General features: G+C 46.2%; 1 protein-coding gene across 1 annotated transcript; it reads left to right on the top strand.

The window, feature by feature from the left end:
- The first annotated feature begins 448 nt into the window (after nt 1-448).
- Nucleotides 449-12,782, top strand: Prss55 (serine protease 55). The gene is made up of 6 exons (XM_052191215.1): nt 449-506; nt 1,217-1,409; nt 6,213-6,405; nt 8,402-8,649; nt 10,562-10,704; nt 11,943-12,782. The coding sequence occupies exons 2-6, from the start codon at nt 1,322-1,324 to the stop codon at nt 12,267-12,269; spliced, it is 999 nt and encodes a 332-aa protein (XP_052047175.1). The 5' UTR covers nt 449-506; nt 1,217-1,321; the 3' UTR covers nt 12,270-12,782.
- Nucleotides 12,783-16,992: the final 4,210 nt, after the last annotated feature.

Here is a 16,992-nt window from a genome sequence, read left to right on the forward strand (position 1 = left end):
TATGGAATCTCTCCATACTAAGGAAAGCCACTGAAGTCAGGTGTGTGTGTGACAGGGGTGTTCCCCAATGGAGGTCCAGAGAGACCCTTTGTATGAGGCTGTGAAGGTAAAACCTGGATTGGCTTGGAGACCCCAATAGGTTAGAGAGGCCAGAGCCATGGGATACCTGCTGAGGAAAGCTATTAACAGGGAGTGGAACCAACCCAAGAGAAAGAACTATGCTGCAGTCAACAAAGATGAAAGGAGTTGAAGATTTTAAAAGCATTTTGATATTAGACATGAAGTTGTAGAGTTTGGAGTTTGCCCAGTTGGGTTTTTTATATTTCTTTAGTCCAGTATTTCCTCACCATGCTCCCTTTCCTCCATTTTGAAACACTAATGTATATCTTATGCCATTATAAATTAGAAGTATGTGATTTGCTTTTTGATTTTGATTTTACAGGGAATTACAATTAAGAGATTGTGTGAGTCTCAGAAGAGATTTTGAACTTTGGAATTTTAAACAGGTTTGCAACTGTTATAGACTGTGGGGACTTTTAAAGTTAGACTGAATACATTTCTGTATTATGTTATGGCTACAGGCCTATGGGGGCCACAGGGTAGAATGTGGTGGTTTGAGTAGGTATGGCTTCCATAGACTCATGTCTTTGAATGCTTGGCCATAGGGAGTGGCAAGCACTATTAAGGGGTATAGCTTTGTTGAAGTAAGTATGGCCTTATTAGAGGAAGCGTATCCCTGTGGAGGTGGGCTTTGGGGTTAAATATGCTCAGGCTAGACTCAATGAGACACACAGTCCCCCTTTGCTCCCTGCAGATAAAGTTGTAAGACTCTCAGCTTCTCCCACACCATGCCTACCTGTACACCACCATGCTTCTCACCATGATGATAATGAACTAAACCTCTTAAACCAGATCCAATTAAATTATTTCTTTTATAAGAGGTGCTGTGGTCATGGTATCTCTTCACAGCAATATAACCCTAGCTAAGACAGGCAGTTTGCATACCTGACTGCAGTGTCTGAATTATCATGTAGCATAAAGGCTACTTCCTAACAATTTGGTAACTGTTCATTAGTCATGGGCACTGTCAACAGAGAGACACCTCCAGGAACAAAGTGTCAACTGGTGAGGTGTATGGCCTTTGCCAGATGCAGGTGAGGCCCTGTGCCTGCAACTCAATACTCCAACTGCCGTGGTGGATTTTATGTTTTCACAGTAATGGCTGCCCACACTATACCATTGGAGAAGATTTAGGGCCAATTCCTAGCTCTATAGAAAGCAGTTATGATCAACTGGCCACAGATGTCATGAATGACTGAGAATGAATGGAAGATGTCACACCTGTAATTCAAGCAGTCAGAAGGCTGAGACAGGATTGCTGGGAATTCAAGGTGAAGCTGGACTATTTGGTGAGTTCAAGCAAGTCTAGGTCACAGCGGAAAACACTGTATCAAAGAACAAGCAAAAGAAAAATGCTTCACTAATTTTTATCCTTTTCTATGCTTTCATCAACAATGCCCAGGCTGCTCTTTGGAAGTCAGAAGATTACCGGCTGGGACTTTGGTGACATCATTTAGAGGATGCCTGAGGAGCATCAGTCAGACAGTATCCTCAAGTGACATGTGATGGTTTGAATATGCTTGGCCCAGGGAGTGGCACTATTAGGAGGTGTGACCTTGCTGGAGTAGGTGTGGCCTTGTTGGAAGAAGTATATCCCTGTGGGAGTGGGCTTGAGACCCTTCTAGCTGCTTGGATGTAGAACTCTCAGCTTCTCCAGCACCACACCTGCCTGGATGTTGCCATGCTTCCCACCATGATGATAATGGGCTGAACCTCTGAACCTGTAAGCCAGCCCCAATTAAATGTCCTTATAAGAGTTGCCTTGGTCTCTTCACAGCAATGGAAAGCCTAAGTCATATGTCTTATTCTGTAACTTCTTCTTTGGCAGGCTTCTTGCCTTAGCTACATATGAAGAGACACCATGACCAAGGCAACTTATAAAAGAAAGCATTTAATGGGGACTTGCTAACAGTTTCAGAGGGTTAGTCTATGACCCTTATAGCAGGATTGTGGCAGCAGGCAGACAGGTATGGTGCTAGATCAGTGGCTCAGAACTTACATCCTGATTCTACAGTAGCAGGCAGAGAGAGGGAGACTGGGCCTCTGAAATGGTCATCTTTTGAAACTTCAAAGGCCATCTAAGTAACACACTTCTTCCAGCAAGGACACACCTACTCTAACAAGACCATCCTTCTTAATCCTTCTCAAACAATTCCATCATCTGGGAGCTAAACACTTAAATATATGAGCCCATGAGGGCAATACTCATCAAACCACATTTTAAAATGTTTTCTGTGATACCATTTCATCAAAGTATATAAAACATATCTCTCATCTCTATCTCTATCTCTATCTAACCTTTATTAATATAAATAATTTGTTTTGAACAATTCTTTGGGATACACATGATTTTACCATTTGCTGAAGGTAAAAGCAAAATTATATACTAGAGAGGTGGAGAAGCTTACTTAGTTTCATATAAAGAATGAAATCTTGTCAGATGTGGTGATACCTATGCTTTAATTTCATTTCTCAGGAGGCAGAGGCAGATGGATATCTGTGATCTTGAGGCTGGTCTGGTCTACACAATGAGTTTCAGGACAAAAAGATTACATAACAAGACTGTCTCAAAAAAAATCTTGGCTGACCATTTGACAGATCATCAATGGTTTTCAAAGTTGATCAATATTTTGATTTTATAACCCTTATTGCTGAGAATGCAATTTCACATAAACATAGTCCAAAAAGAAAGATGGATAGGTCTTTTCTGAGATTGTCCTATTCCCAAGCCAAAATTCACTGAACAATTTGTGAAATTCAATATCTTGACCAGCAATTTTAAAAAATCAAATACTCTAGCCCTATAAAATCCAAATTTGGTACTTACACGCAGAGGAATGATGAGCTGGGTGGTGGTGGCGCACACCTGTAATCCCAGCACTCTGGGAGGCAGAGGCAGGCGGATTTCTGAGTTCGAGGCCCTCCTGGTCTACAGAGTGAGTTCCAGGACAGCCAGGACTATACAGAGAAACCCTGTCTCAGGGAAAAAAAAAACGCAGAGGAACGATGGTAGGGAAATACTAAAGGTCTCCATTTCCCACCATGAAACTTTCTGTAAGACCAAAAAACTATATGTATAGTAAACACACCACAGTGAGCATACATGTACTAAACACACACGCAGTCTTGAATCTGCATTTGAAACAATTTTTGTTGGCAGTATGAAACATGGCACACACAATGCACAGCATACATGTGGTATGCTCAAAGCCACAGACATGACCAAGTCACCAGTCGCCATTAATACCTCAGATCACTACTCTTATTTTCATTCACTGTTGCTCGTTTCCATAACCCCCACATATGTGACCCCATATGGGGTCATGGCAAGAAGCTGTACTCTGTTGAGACCCATACTGTATGGAACTGTGTGAGCGCAATCTGCATGGCTGGGTCTCATGACTCTGCTCCTAGCACCTGCTTTTCCACCCCATGAAGAACTGGTGGAGAGTTCCTATGTTGTGGCCATGGGTGATAAGCATGTCAGGGTTCTCCTGAGGAACATAACCGATAGAATGAATACATATGTATCAAAAATGGGATTTATTGGGTTGACTTACATAATGTGGGCTGGATAGTTCAACAGATAGTATCTGCCTGCCAGAGGGACTGAAAATGGGCTAGCTACTTATTCTACAAGAATGGCTGTCTGAGCAATGTTCATCCAGTACCCAGTGTGGCAGCCAATTTGCAAGCCTCTCCTGACTTTCATGGATATGCCCCAATGTGATAGGTTCCCCCAAAAGGGAAGCTCATGAAATGTAAGAATTAGTTACAAGGGGACCGAAAACCAAGTGTCCACAGAGGGCTGGGTGATCAGGATGAAGGTCAGGCCATCTGTACCGGAAATTCCAAGGAAAAATGAAGTCCTGAGTGAGCCACCACAGAAAGAAAGTGACTCAAGAGGAGCCTTCGTGACTTCATGTGAGTTCTCAACACAGCCATTATGACATCGATAGCCTGGCTAGCTTAGGGAGTCTGAGCCGCCAGCTGCCACCATTCCCCCAGCCTGGCCTCCTAACCTCCAACACACAGCACAGCCAGGGCCATGCTCCTGCCCTCCATTCTGCTGCTTGTTGCCCACACCCTGGAAGCAAATGTTGGTACGTGGACTCCTCTCCCTCTGGCCAGAGCTGCTGACCCAGGCAGGGCCAACCAGGACACCTGCTCTCCTCGCCTCCCTTCATCCTATTGATATGTGGTGAGCATTAAGGTCAAAGGAGACTGTGGATATGACCCATGAGTTAGCTAATAGCCACCAGGAGATCGCCTCCAAGAGCATAGATCACTTATCCAACCCTCTTAGGGGTGAGCTGTCTAATCTTAGAGTTCTGGCTTGAAAAAAACTAAACTTCTACCTTATCAATAGGGGACACACCCAGAGCTCGGGCCAGGAACTAGCCAAGTGACTTAATTTTTTTTTTCTGTTTCCTTGATAAGGTACTCTGACAAAAGCAACTTAAGGGAGAAGGGATTCATTCTGGTTCGCAGTTCAAGCTTACAGCCTGTCATGGGCTCGGAGTCGTTGGTCTTAACACATTCATAGTCAGAAATCATAGAGAGGTGAGCCCAGGCTGCTGCCTGGCCCCCATCCTCCTCTTACACAATCCAACTTCAGTTCACAGCTTCAGGGGAAATTAGCTCAAAGCCACCCCCAGGGACACAGCATGCCCCAACTTGTACCAATCTGAACAACATGCAGATTTCCTTCCTGTGCCTTCCATGCTGTCTCTGAGCAGGACCAGCCTGTCTCCCTCCCATGCCTTCAGTGTGACCTAGGCCCACTCCGTAGAGTAGGGCTCAGTGACACCATTGGTAGAACTGGTCCCTCTGGAATCCAAGGGGAAGAGGCTCCAAGTTAATCAAGTGACTCCTTACTGTGGAGCCGCCAACATCATCTATGGGCTTTGTGTGCTAGCTGCTGCCACACTGGAATTGTGGGATGTTCTCAAAAAAAATGTGGACAGTGGGATTTGTCTGCTGGTCCTAAGGGGACTTTGGTGCAAAATGGATCTGAGAAATCCTGGAGCAAGTGGGGCTTGAGAATTTTGCTCTGTGCCAAACACTTTGAGGGGCACTTCAAACCTCATCACATTTGATCCGTGTGCTAGCCTAAAGGAGGGAAGTGCTTTACGCCCATTTGAGGGGTGAAAGAAGAGGAGATGAGCCCGGGAAAGCAGTGCTCCCTCCAGTCATTGGATAAGGCAACCACAAGTCACGATTCAGCCTCTGCTGTCCACCCAGAACCTATGCCCCCAGCAAGTTCTGCAGCTGCAAGAGAGTGGGCCCCAGCCAGTCAAGCCTGTCTCTGATTATCTTGATATGTTTGCTCCCACACTTTAGTTATTTTAGTTATTATATTTTAATTGTGTATTAAGTGTGTGTGTGTGTGTGTGTGTGTGTGTGTGTGTTGCGCACACATGTGTGTAAAGGTCAAAGGACTAATTCAGGTGTCATTCCTCGGATACACCTTGTGTATGGTGACAGGGTATCATTACTGGCCTGTAATTTACCTAGTAGGTATGGCTTGCCAGCAGGTGAACCTGCAGGGCTATACCTGCCATTGCTTCCCAAGCATGGATATTACAACCACGCTACCACACCTGGACTTTTGTTCACATGGACTCTGGGAGCTCTGACTCAGGTCCATGCGCTTGTATGGTGACAGCTTTACCAACCAAGTCATCTCCCCAGCCCTACCTCTATCTTCTTCAGGGCCTTTATGATGACAAGAAGCCCATGCCAGCCACCAGCTGTTTGGTGGTCAGTAGATTAATGTCATCACCCAAATCTCTGTTGCTTTATAAGAGGAGATATTTGCCAGTCCTATGACACAGTTCCCAGACCTGGTGTGAACCCTGGTGGTCACCCTCTGTCCACCCATGGAGATGCTCCCTAGAAAGATGAAGACAGAGCCAACACCTTTACCTCACACCTAGAACTATGGGCTCCTCCCTGTCACAACAGGGGAGCAAGCCTTGGCCTCAGAACATCCCCCAAGGATGTGTCCTCCCAAGCCTAGACCCAGCTTGATCTGCCAGAGGTTGACTGACAATCTGTTTTTATTTCCCTGTGGTTTTCCATTTCTGTAGAATGTGGTGTGAGACCATTGTATGATAGCAGAACTCGGTACTCCAGGATCATCGGAGGGCAGGAGGCTGAGGTGGGGGAGTTTCCATGGCAGGTGAGCATTCAGGAAAGCAAGCATCACTTCTGTGGCGGTTCCATTCTCAGTGAGTGGTGGATTCTCACCGTGGCCCACTGCTTTTATGCTCAAGAGCTTTCGTAAGTATTGAGGGCCCAGGGTCTCCAAGGGGTGGCATGTACTCAGCTACACCGGGATGTGAGAGGGACCCTGCTGCAGCTGCCCCCTAGACAGGAATGGCTCCCCTCCTCCCCTCCAGTCAGATGCAACTGGCAGAGCCAAGGGGCTTTGTCCCTTGTGTCTCCTAAGACATTAAAGTGCGCCTAGAAGGAAATCCTAGTCCTTCACATCTGGCTTCCTTGACTGTCGGTCATCATCCTCCTTGGTGGCTTATGGAGATTTCCTTGTCCTAGGCCATCAGTGGGCACCTAGCATTGGCTGACAGTTATCCATATGCAAAGGTCTTTCTTAGAACTTTTATTATATACTAATTAATTTTCCTCTACAATGACCTTAGGAAGGAAGTAAAAAGAAATTTCTTTGTAGATAAGGAAAGCGAGGTCTGATGAATGTCTATGGCTCACCTAAGTCCATGTCCAATAGACAAAGGAGGATAATCTGGCTTTTAGCTTCACCTCCCTCAGAACGTTCAGAAAATGGTAGGAAGGGTAGGCATAGCCTGTAATCCCAGCTACTCGAAACCTGAAGCAAAAGGAATACACATTTGAGGTCAGCTTGGGCAACAGGGACCTTGTCTCATAATAATAAAATATAAAATTCAGTGGAATGTGGCACAATGGTGGGCCTGTTTGCCCAACAGGTTTAATGTCACAGGTTCTGTCTGCAGACTCACCATCAGGGGAGGGATTCATTCTGGCAAAATCAAGACCTCTGCAGTCCCTGTTCTTGCAGGAGGAGACTTGGGACCTGGTTAAGATAATTTAGAAGCTCATGGCCATCTTTCCTAACAGATGCTTTTTTCTTGGAGTTCTATGTGGCCAGTGGAAGCTCCAGATGAAACTCTACTCCTCATTTTTAAATGGTTGGCAGATCTAAGGACACCAGCAGAGGCTGATGTGGGTGTAACACTGCCTTGCCTCTCTGACAGCTGGTTTGATCTGCCAAGGAGTCCTTTGGGCGTGTTTGGTTAAGGCTACTAATGGTGTGTTGAAATGGCACAACCAAAAGCAACTCGGAGGGGCAGGGCTTATTCAGCTCACACTTCCACACCAGTCCATCTTTGAAGGAGACAGGACAGGAACTCAAACAGGGCTGAAATCTGGCAGCAGGAGCTGATGCAGACGGCATGGAGAAGTGCTGGGTATGGCCTTGTTACTCATGGCTTTCTCAGCCTGCTTTTTTATATAACATAGGACCACCACAGTGGGTTCAGCCCTCCCACATCAATCCCTAATTAAGGTCCTATAGCCTTGCCTACAGCCATATGAAGGCATTTTCTTAATTGATGTTCCCTCCTCTCAGATAACTTTAGCTTATGTCAAGTTTGCATAAAACTAGCCAGCACAGGAGTGCTCTTCAGAGAGCACAGAACGAAACTCTGATTTTCATCTGTTCAACACTAGTGTCACATTTAGTCCTGGAAAGCCTGAAGTCACAGGCCTACTCTGTGTTTACTTCTCTGAATGAGACATGTTAGCCACAGGTTTGTGTGTTTGAGTTCTGGGTCCCCAGGTTGTAGTGCTATGTTGGGTGGTTGTGGAAGGTTCAGAGGTTGGACCTAAATGGAAGAAGTAGGTCTTTGGGTGATGGACCTTGATAAGTCAGTCCACTCCTGGCCGCAGACTCCATCTGCTCACATCTCATACAGATAAGGACAGGTAGACTCACCCTCCCATGCCGTGCCTTCTCTGCCATGAGGTACTGCTACATCTTAAACTGATCCCAGATAAGCTTCTCCTCACAGAGTTCCTAGCCAAATATTTGCTCTCAACAAGACAAGTAGATAGCATGCTCTTTCTGCATTCTTCAAACTTTTAAACCAGAGAAACTGGCCCAGTGGGATGAGTTTTAAAGTCTTCTAGAATGACCTTAGCTGTAGAGTTTCCATTCCCATTGGTTTCGGCTCACTTGGGCTTCCTTTCCTCTTCTTCCCTCTGTTTGGTTCTATGCCACCAGCCCAATAGAACTCAGAGTCAGAGTGGGAACCAATGACTTAACTACTTCACTCGTGGAACTGCAGGTCACCACCATAATCCGGCACAAAGACTTTAAACGATACAACATGGACAATGACATCGCCTTGTTGCTGCTGGCCGAGCCCTTAACGTTCAATGATCTGACCGTGCCCATCTGCCTGCCTCTCCAGCCCGCCCCTTCCAGCTGGCACGAATGCTGGGTGGCAGGATGGGGCATAACCAACTCATGTATGTGATTGTCCAGGGCCTCATGGAAACTTCTTGGGCTAGAGCTATAGGATCTGGGGGAGCGGTGAGATAGGACAAGACAGAGCGAGAGTGGTGGGGTGGCTTTCAGTGGAGGAAATCTCCACACACTGGGCTCTTGGGAGCATCAGCTCAGCCTCTTCTTCTGGGTGCCGGAGAGAAGTTGTACCTGAGATGCCAGCTCTGAACCAATCCCTGGGTGTGGTCAACTAACACAGAGTGGGGTTATGTTTGCGTGTTTGATGGAATTTCAACCACCAGAGTGGTCCAAAGGGCCCTCTGTTCTATTTTTAATTCTTACCCAGTAATGTCTCCTACCTGGGTCCTACAGGCTTTCATAATGCCCAACCCTGGCCTGTGCTTCTGAAGGTACTGGGGTGCTGCTTAGCTACTCTTGGAAGTGAACGTCATCACTTACTACGTTAGTCTGTTACTTGGTCAAAATAAGAAACATGTGGAGTAGAATACGGGAGTAAGTCTCCACTGCACTGTCCTCAAAGACACCCACCCAGTCCACAAAGACACCCATCAGCATCTAAGACAGCCCCACAAGCAAAGCAGTAGGTAGGAGACAGAGAGAGAGAGGCTGCAGCTGAAAGCCACAGAGATGCCTTGTGTGAGCTGAGCTCCATTTGGCTTCTCAGCATTGGAGTGGAAGGAGACAGGTAGAGCATGACTGCTGGCCCCAGACAGAACTTAGAAATAAATGGAGAAGGAAGCAGATAGCGACCTACAAGGTTAAAGCACTCTGTAAGGGAACTAATTGAGAATCCTGCTAATGGAGGCCAAGACATTGGTTCCTGTTATCCCTTTTATACTAATTACTTTTATATAAGACAAAAAAAATATCTTCCAGAAACATATGGCAAGAAAGGTTTATTTTGGCTCCGGGTTTTGGGGATCTTAGTCCACTGTATTGGGGAAGACAGGGCATAGCACCCCTAAGCCCAGGGTAACAGTGTAGGGCAGAGACTGCCCACACTGCAGTAGGCTGGGGAGCAGACAACAGGTCAGAACCAGGAACCAAGAATCACCTTCAAAGGCCTGCTCCTAGAGACCTACTTATACCAGCTGGGCCCCATCCCCTAAAAGTTTCACAGCCTCCAAAATTAGCCCCATCCACTGAGAAACAAGTGTTCAAAACATGGATTTGCTGTAAGAGACAGATGTAAACAAGGCACCTTGTAAAGAATCAGCGGGGAACTGGAGAAATGAATGGGTCTGTGCATTGCATACTGCTCTTGCAGAGGGTCTGAGTTCAGTTCCCAGATCCTGGGTTGAGAGGTTCACAAGTGCCTGTAACTCCAGCCCCAGGGGATCTGATGCCCTCTTCTGGCCTCTGTGGGCACTGACTGTCATGTGCTTGTGCACACACAGATTTATACACATACAAATACTTTTTTTTTTAATTCAAATCTTTTAAGAAGACAATACGGACAATCTATCAATGCTGGAAAACCAAATGAATTTTTTTTAACACTATGCTACAGATGGGTTTTCAGTGACCCTGTAGCAGGGATGGAGCTAGGTGTGGAGGGCTGAGCTTAAATAATAAACAGTAGTAACGGAAGGGGCTGGGAAAGGCTCACTCATGTGCTTCATGGGGAAGTCAAATCCTGGAGCTTGGTGGAGTTGATCTGGAAAAAGACAGGCTCTGAATAAGAGGAACACTTACAGGAGGTGGGGTTAATCAGAAAAGCTTATGTGATGATTGGTGGCTCAGGTATGGGCTGTCTGGATGCTGTGAAAACTGAGCCTGTGGGGAATGTGAAGGAGAATGGTTTTGGGCTTTGAAGGAGGGTCTGAAGCGATCTCCAGGTCATGTCCTGCTTCATTATCTGCATAGAGACTGCCCACCTGGTAGCTCGTCTAATATGCCTTCTTTCTATACCAGCTGACAAAGAATCTATGTCAATGGATCTGTTGAAGGTGCCCATGCATATTACAGATTGGAAGGAATGCTTACAGATATTTCCCAGCCTCACCACAAACATGCTGTGTGCCTCCTATGATAATGGGAGCTATGATGCCTGCCAGGTAATGAGGGGCAGCAGGCCCTCCCTTATCCTGTAGCCCCTACATGTTTTGAATCCAAGAACATCTCCCCTGCCCTCTGGGAACAGATTAAGATTCTAAAGTGCAGGTTCCAGGATGGGGTCAGTCAGTAAAGCACTTGCCATAATGGCATGAGGACCTAGGTTTGGTCTCCCAAATGCATGTTAAAAAAAAAAGCCAGGCCTGGTGGCATGCACTTGCATAGCACAGAGAAGGCAGAGAGAGACTTCTTGGGGCTCTCAGACCAGCCAACCTACTGGGCAAGTTCAGGCTAGTGAGAGACACTGTCTCAAAACAAAACAAAACAAAACAAAAGCAAGCAAGCAAACTGAGACCAAAACAAAAAGATCAGTAGTCATCACAATGACTGAGAACTTAGAACTGAAGTTGTTCTCTGGGCTCTGTATGTACAGGGACCCTTGTATAACTTTCGAACATTCATATGGACAGTCTCTCTCACACACACATACACACACACACACACACACACACATGAAAGAGAGAGAGAGACAGAGAGACAGAGAGACAGAGAGACTGGAGGACATGCCAGCCTTGGGCCACAGAATTCTGAAGGGAGAGCGAGCGAATCTTGTGTGAAAGCCTTACATGCATAGCCCTGTCACTGTCAGCCTGCAACACACACACAGAAGATCTCAGGTCCTCAGGGACACTAAGTCATCAGGATTCCATCATTTCTCCACCTGTCTCTGTCTCTCTAACACTGGGATTACTAATTTAGACCACCAGGCCTAGGCTTTTTAATGTAGAGTCTGGGAATTGAATTCGGATCCTGACTGAGTTCACTCCTGTACTTTTTCTTCTCTGCCTTTTCCAGAGCCTGGTTTTTAAAGTAAAAACAAAACAACAGCAACAACAACACACACAAAAAAAAAAAAAACAAAAAAAACCAAAAACCTCACACCCCTAGCTCACTTTTCCTTCTGCCTGTCTTCTGTACCCTCTCTGGAGTTTCTTTTTATCGAGTTTCTTTTTCTCTTTGATCTTGCATACTGTTGGCCTTGTGTCTTACACCCTATTACTACTCCACAACCTCCCTGTTAGCCACACACTTCTCCCATGGGACCAGGATGGGTGGTCACCTTGGTCAGTGATAATAAGATTTATTTGAGTAGCCTGGAGTAGGGCAAGCCAATGGATACCTCCTCACGGACAAGCAGTTTAAAATGAACTTAATATTGAGCTGTGTTCTCTGTCCACAGGGCGACAGTGGGGGACCACTTGTCTGCAACACAGAGCCTGGCGGTAGGTGGTACCAGGTGGGCATCATCAGCTGGGGCAAGAGCTGTGGACGAAAAGGCTCCCCAGGGATATATACTGTATTGGCAAACTATGCCCTGTGGATTAAGAACATAACCCAGATAGAGGGGAAGCCCCTGGATATTAAGAGTCAGAGGGTCTCTGTCGAGAACAAAATCAAAAAGAACAACCAGTTCTCCAAATGCCCTGCCCTGAACTTCTCCCAAAGCTGGCTCCTGCCCTGGCTCCTGTCCTTTGCACTGCTTAGAGCCTTGTCCAACGGGGAATAAAACAATGCAGTCTCTGACCCCTGCCAGGTGAGTTAGAGTGTGCTTTGGGGCTTGCTACAAATCTGAGCCAACACTGAGGTCTTGGAGGTGTAGACAGAAGAGAACCCCAAAGATAGGCTGACGTCCTGGTTCACAGACTAAATGCAAATATAGCCAGGTGGGACATACTGTTGACAGCTCTCTCAACTGAACCCGGTTGTCACTCTTGGTCACCTGCCAGTTCAAGCTAAGTTCTTGTGGGAGGGGCCTTATCTAGCTAGTGATTTGTTTGGGTAGTAACTATGAGACCTTTCATTCCTCCTATTTGAAGTCCCTTCCTCCCCATCACCCTTGGAAGCAGGGAAAAGGTTCAGTGGTTAAGGGTGCTTGCTGCTCTTGCAGAAGACCCAGGTCCAGTGCCCAGGACCCACAAGGCTGCTCATAGTCACCTGTAACTCCAGGTCCATGGGATCAGATGTCCTTATCTCACCCCTTTGTGCTCCTACACACTTGTACACATACCTACATTTGGGTGCGCACACATAGGCTTTTTTTTTTTAAGATTTAACATATAGATATAGATATAGATATAGATATAGATATAGATATAGATATAGATATAGATAGATATATAGAGAGAGCACTGTAGCTATCTTCAGACCCACCAGGAAAGGGCATCAGATCCCATTACAGATAGTTGTGAGCCACCCTGTGGGTGCTGGAAGTTGAACTCAGGACCTCTGGAAGAGCAGTCAGTGCTCTTAACCACTGAGCCATCTCTTCAGCCCACACACCTTAAAAAAACAAACTAAAGAAATGGCTCTAGAATTGAAGTCACCTAGTCTGTTTATTTACGAAATGGGAAAATAAGTCACAAAGACAAAAAGTGACTTGGACAAGTTCACAGGGCTTAGGTGACACCGGAGCTGGAATTCACACCATCATTTTACATTGTATTGTTGGCTTTAATACTAATCCAACTGGTTAAAAAGAGGCTGAGGTCTGGGATTGGAAAGAAACCCACTCTAAAGTGAATGGAGACAAACTTGGGGCACCTAAAAGTCACAGAGCTGTTCCAAACCACAGGCTTCAGTCAGTCCTCTGAGATGAAAAGACCCTCTTGGCTATCAGTACAGATGTGCTAGTTGCCGGCCTAGCCACAGACAGTCCTCAACTTAGGATCTTGCTGGTTCATCCACGGAAAGAGCACTGTACCATATGGACCTTTGCACCTGTGTGTTTCTCTGCCTGAAAAGGACTCCAGACCATCTTGGGTTTTCTACCCTCATGACCACTGAGTCCTTCTCTATTCTGGGCTGGCAGGTCTGATTCTCTGAAGAGTGAGCAGGCAAATGGAAAGGGAAGGTGGTGTGTGTCTGATTGGGGTGTGACAGAAGCCATCTAGAAAATACTATGGCAAGTGAGTTTCCTAGAGATGGCTCACTGTTTTACATGGCTGCGATGGGTGCACTCTGGAGAGGCAGAGCCTGAGAGATGTCGTCCCTGGACTGCTTCTCGCTGCTGATATGCCTTTCCTGCCACTATTACATTGCACAATGATTTCTGGGCATCTCCTACCCTACTGGGCAGATTTCCTGAAGATCAACATGAAAATGAACTTTCATGAATTAATGCTAAGATGAATTAATAACTTTATAGCATTCCTGATTTGATTCAAATAATTTTAGGAAGAAAGTTTAAGTAGATGGTGTTAGTTGTTTTGCTGGAAAGATGTAATAAAGTTAGAATCAAGAATAGAATGTGCTTCCACCTCATGCAATAGTAAGCAAAGGCTGCATAATAAAGAACACAATGAGCTTTCACAAACTGCACTAAGAAGAGAAATAGGTTTGGGACAGATTTGTGATCGAGGGAAAACATTCATTCTAAGTCAGGTCCAAGGATGAGACCACAGGTGTGCAGTGTGATAAAGCAAGGCCGTGTGAAACTGTTGCTGTGAACTTATAATGAGCTTACAGAATGAAACTGCTTTGAACTTACTATCAGCATCCTTCCGTAACTCCCTTTTGTGTAACATTTTATCTGTGAGGTAATTTTATAGAGATCTTTTGTGTAAGAAGGTAAAAAAATGGGCTGAGAGAAAAAAATAAATAGTGGTTTTGGGGCTCTGCTCTATCCACCAAATATATATATATAGTCTGTCTATATGTATGAACGTATATGTGTATGTATATAAGCATGGTTGTGTACTTCTGAAATTTATGGATCAAGTGGTCAGGCCCACGTCAATGTGTGTGTGTGTGTGTGTGTGTGTGTGCATGTGTGTGTGTGTGTCTGATTTTCTTCCTTTCTTTTCTCTCTGGCTCACAAAGAGTCAACAAACCCCAATCTTCTTGCCTGGCCAGTGAGGTCCCCCTCATCAGTTGTCAGCATAGTTCTCTTGCTGCCTTAGTTAGCTTGACAGCAAGAACTGGGGGACGAGGGCGGGGTGTGACATTGGGGAGGTGGCCATTGTTGGCTTACAGATGACTCTGCGAGGTTCCACCCAGGGACCTAGCAACAGCTGTCATCACCTGCTGCCACAATGTGTCACTTGAGCCAGAGACAGATTCCAATAACTAAGCCTTCTTTTTCTTAATCCCCTGCTGATCTCAGCAGGAGGTAAACTAACAGAAGCCGCACTGGCTTCCATTCCCAGAATAGTAAGAGCCAAATTACCCAAGGTCAGCATCTTTTGGCAGGGATTGCCCATTCTGTACTCCTTTTGCTACTCGCCTCAGTTTACCCTGTGATGTTGAAGCTGGCTTTTGACAGGGGTGGAGTAAACCGGTCATTCCCTGATGGTCTTCTGGTAAAGTCCTCCCCTCTCCCCAGTACCTCACGAGATGACTGTGTTTAGAGATGGGGCTCTAATGGTTAATACTGCTTGTTGCTCGTCAACTGATGGGGCTAACAGAAGCTAGGAGACAGACACCTGAACACGTCAGTGAGGAAAACTGACAGGGCTAACAGAAGCTAGGAGACAGAAGCCTGAACATGTCAGTGAGGACGTTTTACATTAGGTTACTTGAAGTGGGAAGACCTACCCTGAATGTGGGTGGCGTGATGCCGAGGGCTGGAGTCCTGTCTGCAAAGAAGGGTGTGAGCTGACCACCAGCGTTCACCACTGTCTCCTCACTGTGGATGCTGTGTGACCAGCTGCCTCTTGCAGCCAGGCCTGGCATGACGACTGGACCCTTAAACTGTGAGCCAGAACAGACCCCCCCCAAGTGACTTCCTGTCAGATATTCTGTACTAACACAGGGGGTCTCTAGAAATGTCCCTGAAGTCAAATGAGTTCATGATGGAGACTGAGTCCAGGGTGGCTCACGTCCTTACGGAGGACATCTGGACAGACAGGGACAGAGGGATGACTGAAAACTCAGACTGCCAGAAGTGAATTTTCAGTTGAAGGTCCAATTTGAGCATTTAGGATCTACTATGATTGTTATGGATTATAGTAGGGGTATGCAGGGCCTGGATACCTGGTGGGCCCATGCCAAGGGGCCCCCTGAGAAATCACACAATGCAGCAGACCTGGCTTTATAAAGGGGAGGTTTTGGGGAAGAGAGGGAGTGAGGGTCTGGAGAAGTAGTAGAGTCAGACAGGAGCAGAGCCATGAGGGCAGAGAAGCAGGGACAGAGGGACAGAGAAGGGCAGAAAGGACACAAAGGGAGAGAGAGAATATAGAAAGAACTGGGGTGGAGAGCAGTCCTTTATATGATACCTGCACCTGGCAGAGGCGCACAATGGCAGCAGGTGATGACATAAGCTGTTGCTAGGTCCCTGGGAGGAGCCTAGCAGAGTCATCTGTGAGCCAACAATGGCCACCTCCCCAATGTCACCCCCAGTCCTTGCTGCCAAGCTAAGACAAGAGAACGTTGAGAGTTGATGAGTCTCTTAGGCCACTGCCTCAGTTTACCCTCTGCATGATTCCTTCTGCCCACACAGCCTTGACCCCACCCACAAAACATGTCCATATGGTGGTCTCCTGATCTCTCAGCTACCAATCAGAAAGCATGGGACAAAATCCCCAGAGTGTCTACTCAGGAGCTGGTCTTAAACCAGTCTCCTATTTTACTAAGTCCTCTAGTCCCCCAGTAATAGAATGCACAGGTCCAGCTTCGAACCAGAAAATCATGTGACCTGTATGTATGTATATATATATATATATATATATATATATATATATTGGGATATTAATGATGGCAGCCTTGTAATATTTGCCATGAAATATTTATTTGTTGAGCTTCTTCCTGTAAGGCAGAAATAGAGTTTTGCACAGAAAATCTGCCTACGAGGTTACACAAGGCTACCTCCAGTTACAACCAAACAGTGGGCATTTAATGGTCTTGACTCAGTCATCAAACATTTGCTGAGTCACGTCAGTCTGCTTCAGCTACCTGGAAGAAGCAGGGAGCAGGATGTGTGTCTTCAATGCTACTGAGGAGGACAGACAGCACAAAAATGGCCCTGCCTATGACAGGTAAAAACAGTGCAGGTAGAGGAGGAAAGGGCTGGGCCTTGGAAGGGCAGCTCCTCGGTAGTGGTTCTTAGAGCTCACAAACAGGAACCTGGAGGAAGCCAAGGGCAGACTATGTAAAGAGGCAGCTAAGAAGAGACCGGCCTAGTAGAGCTGTCATTCCTAAATGTGGCCACGAGATGGCAGAGTGGTTCAAGACTGGCGGTCTTCTCCGGACTACTCTGAAGAACTTAGTTCCTCCCAAAGAGAACTTAACAGGTC

The sequence above is a fragment of the Apodemus sylvaticus genome, chromosome 8 (genome assembly GCF_947179515.1).
Source record: "Apodemus sylvaticus chromosome 8, mApoSyl1.1, whole genome shotgun sequence".
Lineage (NCBI taxonomy): Eukaryota > Metazoa > Chordata > Mammalia > Rodentia > Muridae > Apodemus > Apodemus sylvaticus.

Coding starts and splice junctions, on each gene's coding strand:
- Prss55 (XM_052191215.1), top strand. CDS start 1,322: ATGAATGGAAGATGTCACACCTGTAATTCAAGCAGTCAGAAGGCTGAG. Junction 8,650..10,561: donor ATGGGGCATAACCAACTCAT/GTATGTGATTGT, acceptor TTTCTATACCAG/CTGACAAAGAATCTATGTCA. Junction 10,705..11,942: donor GGAGCTATGATGCCTGCCAG/GTAATGAGGGGC, acceptor CTCTGTCCACAG/GGCGACAGTGGGGGACCACT.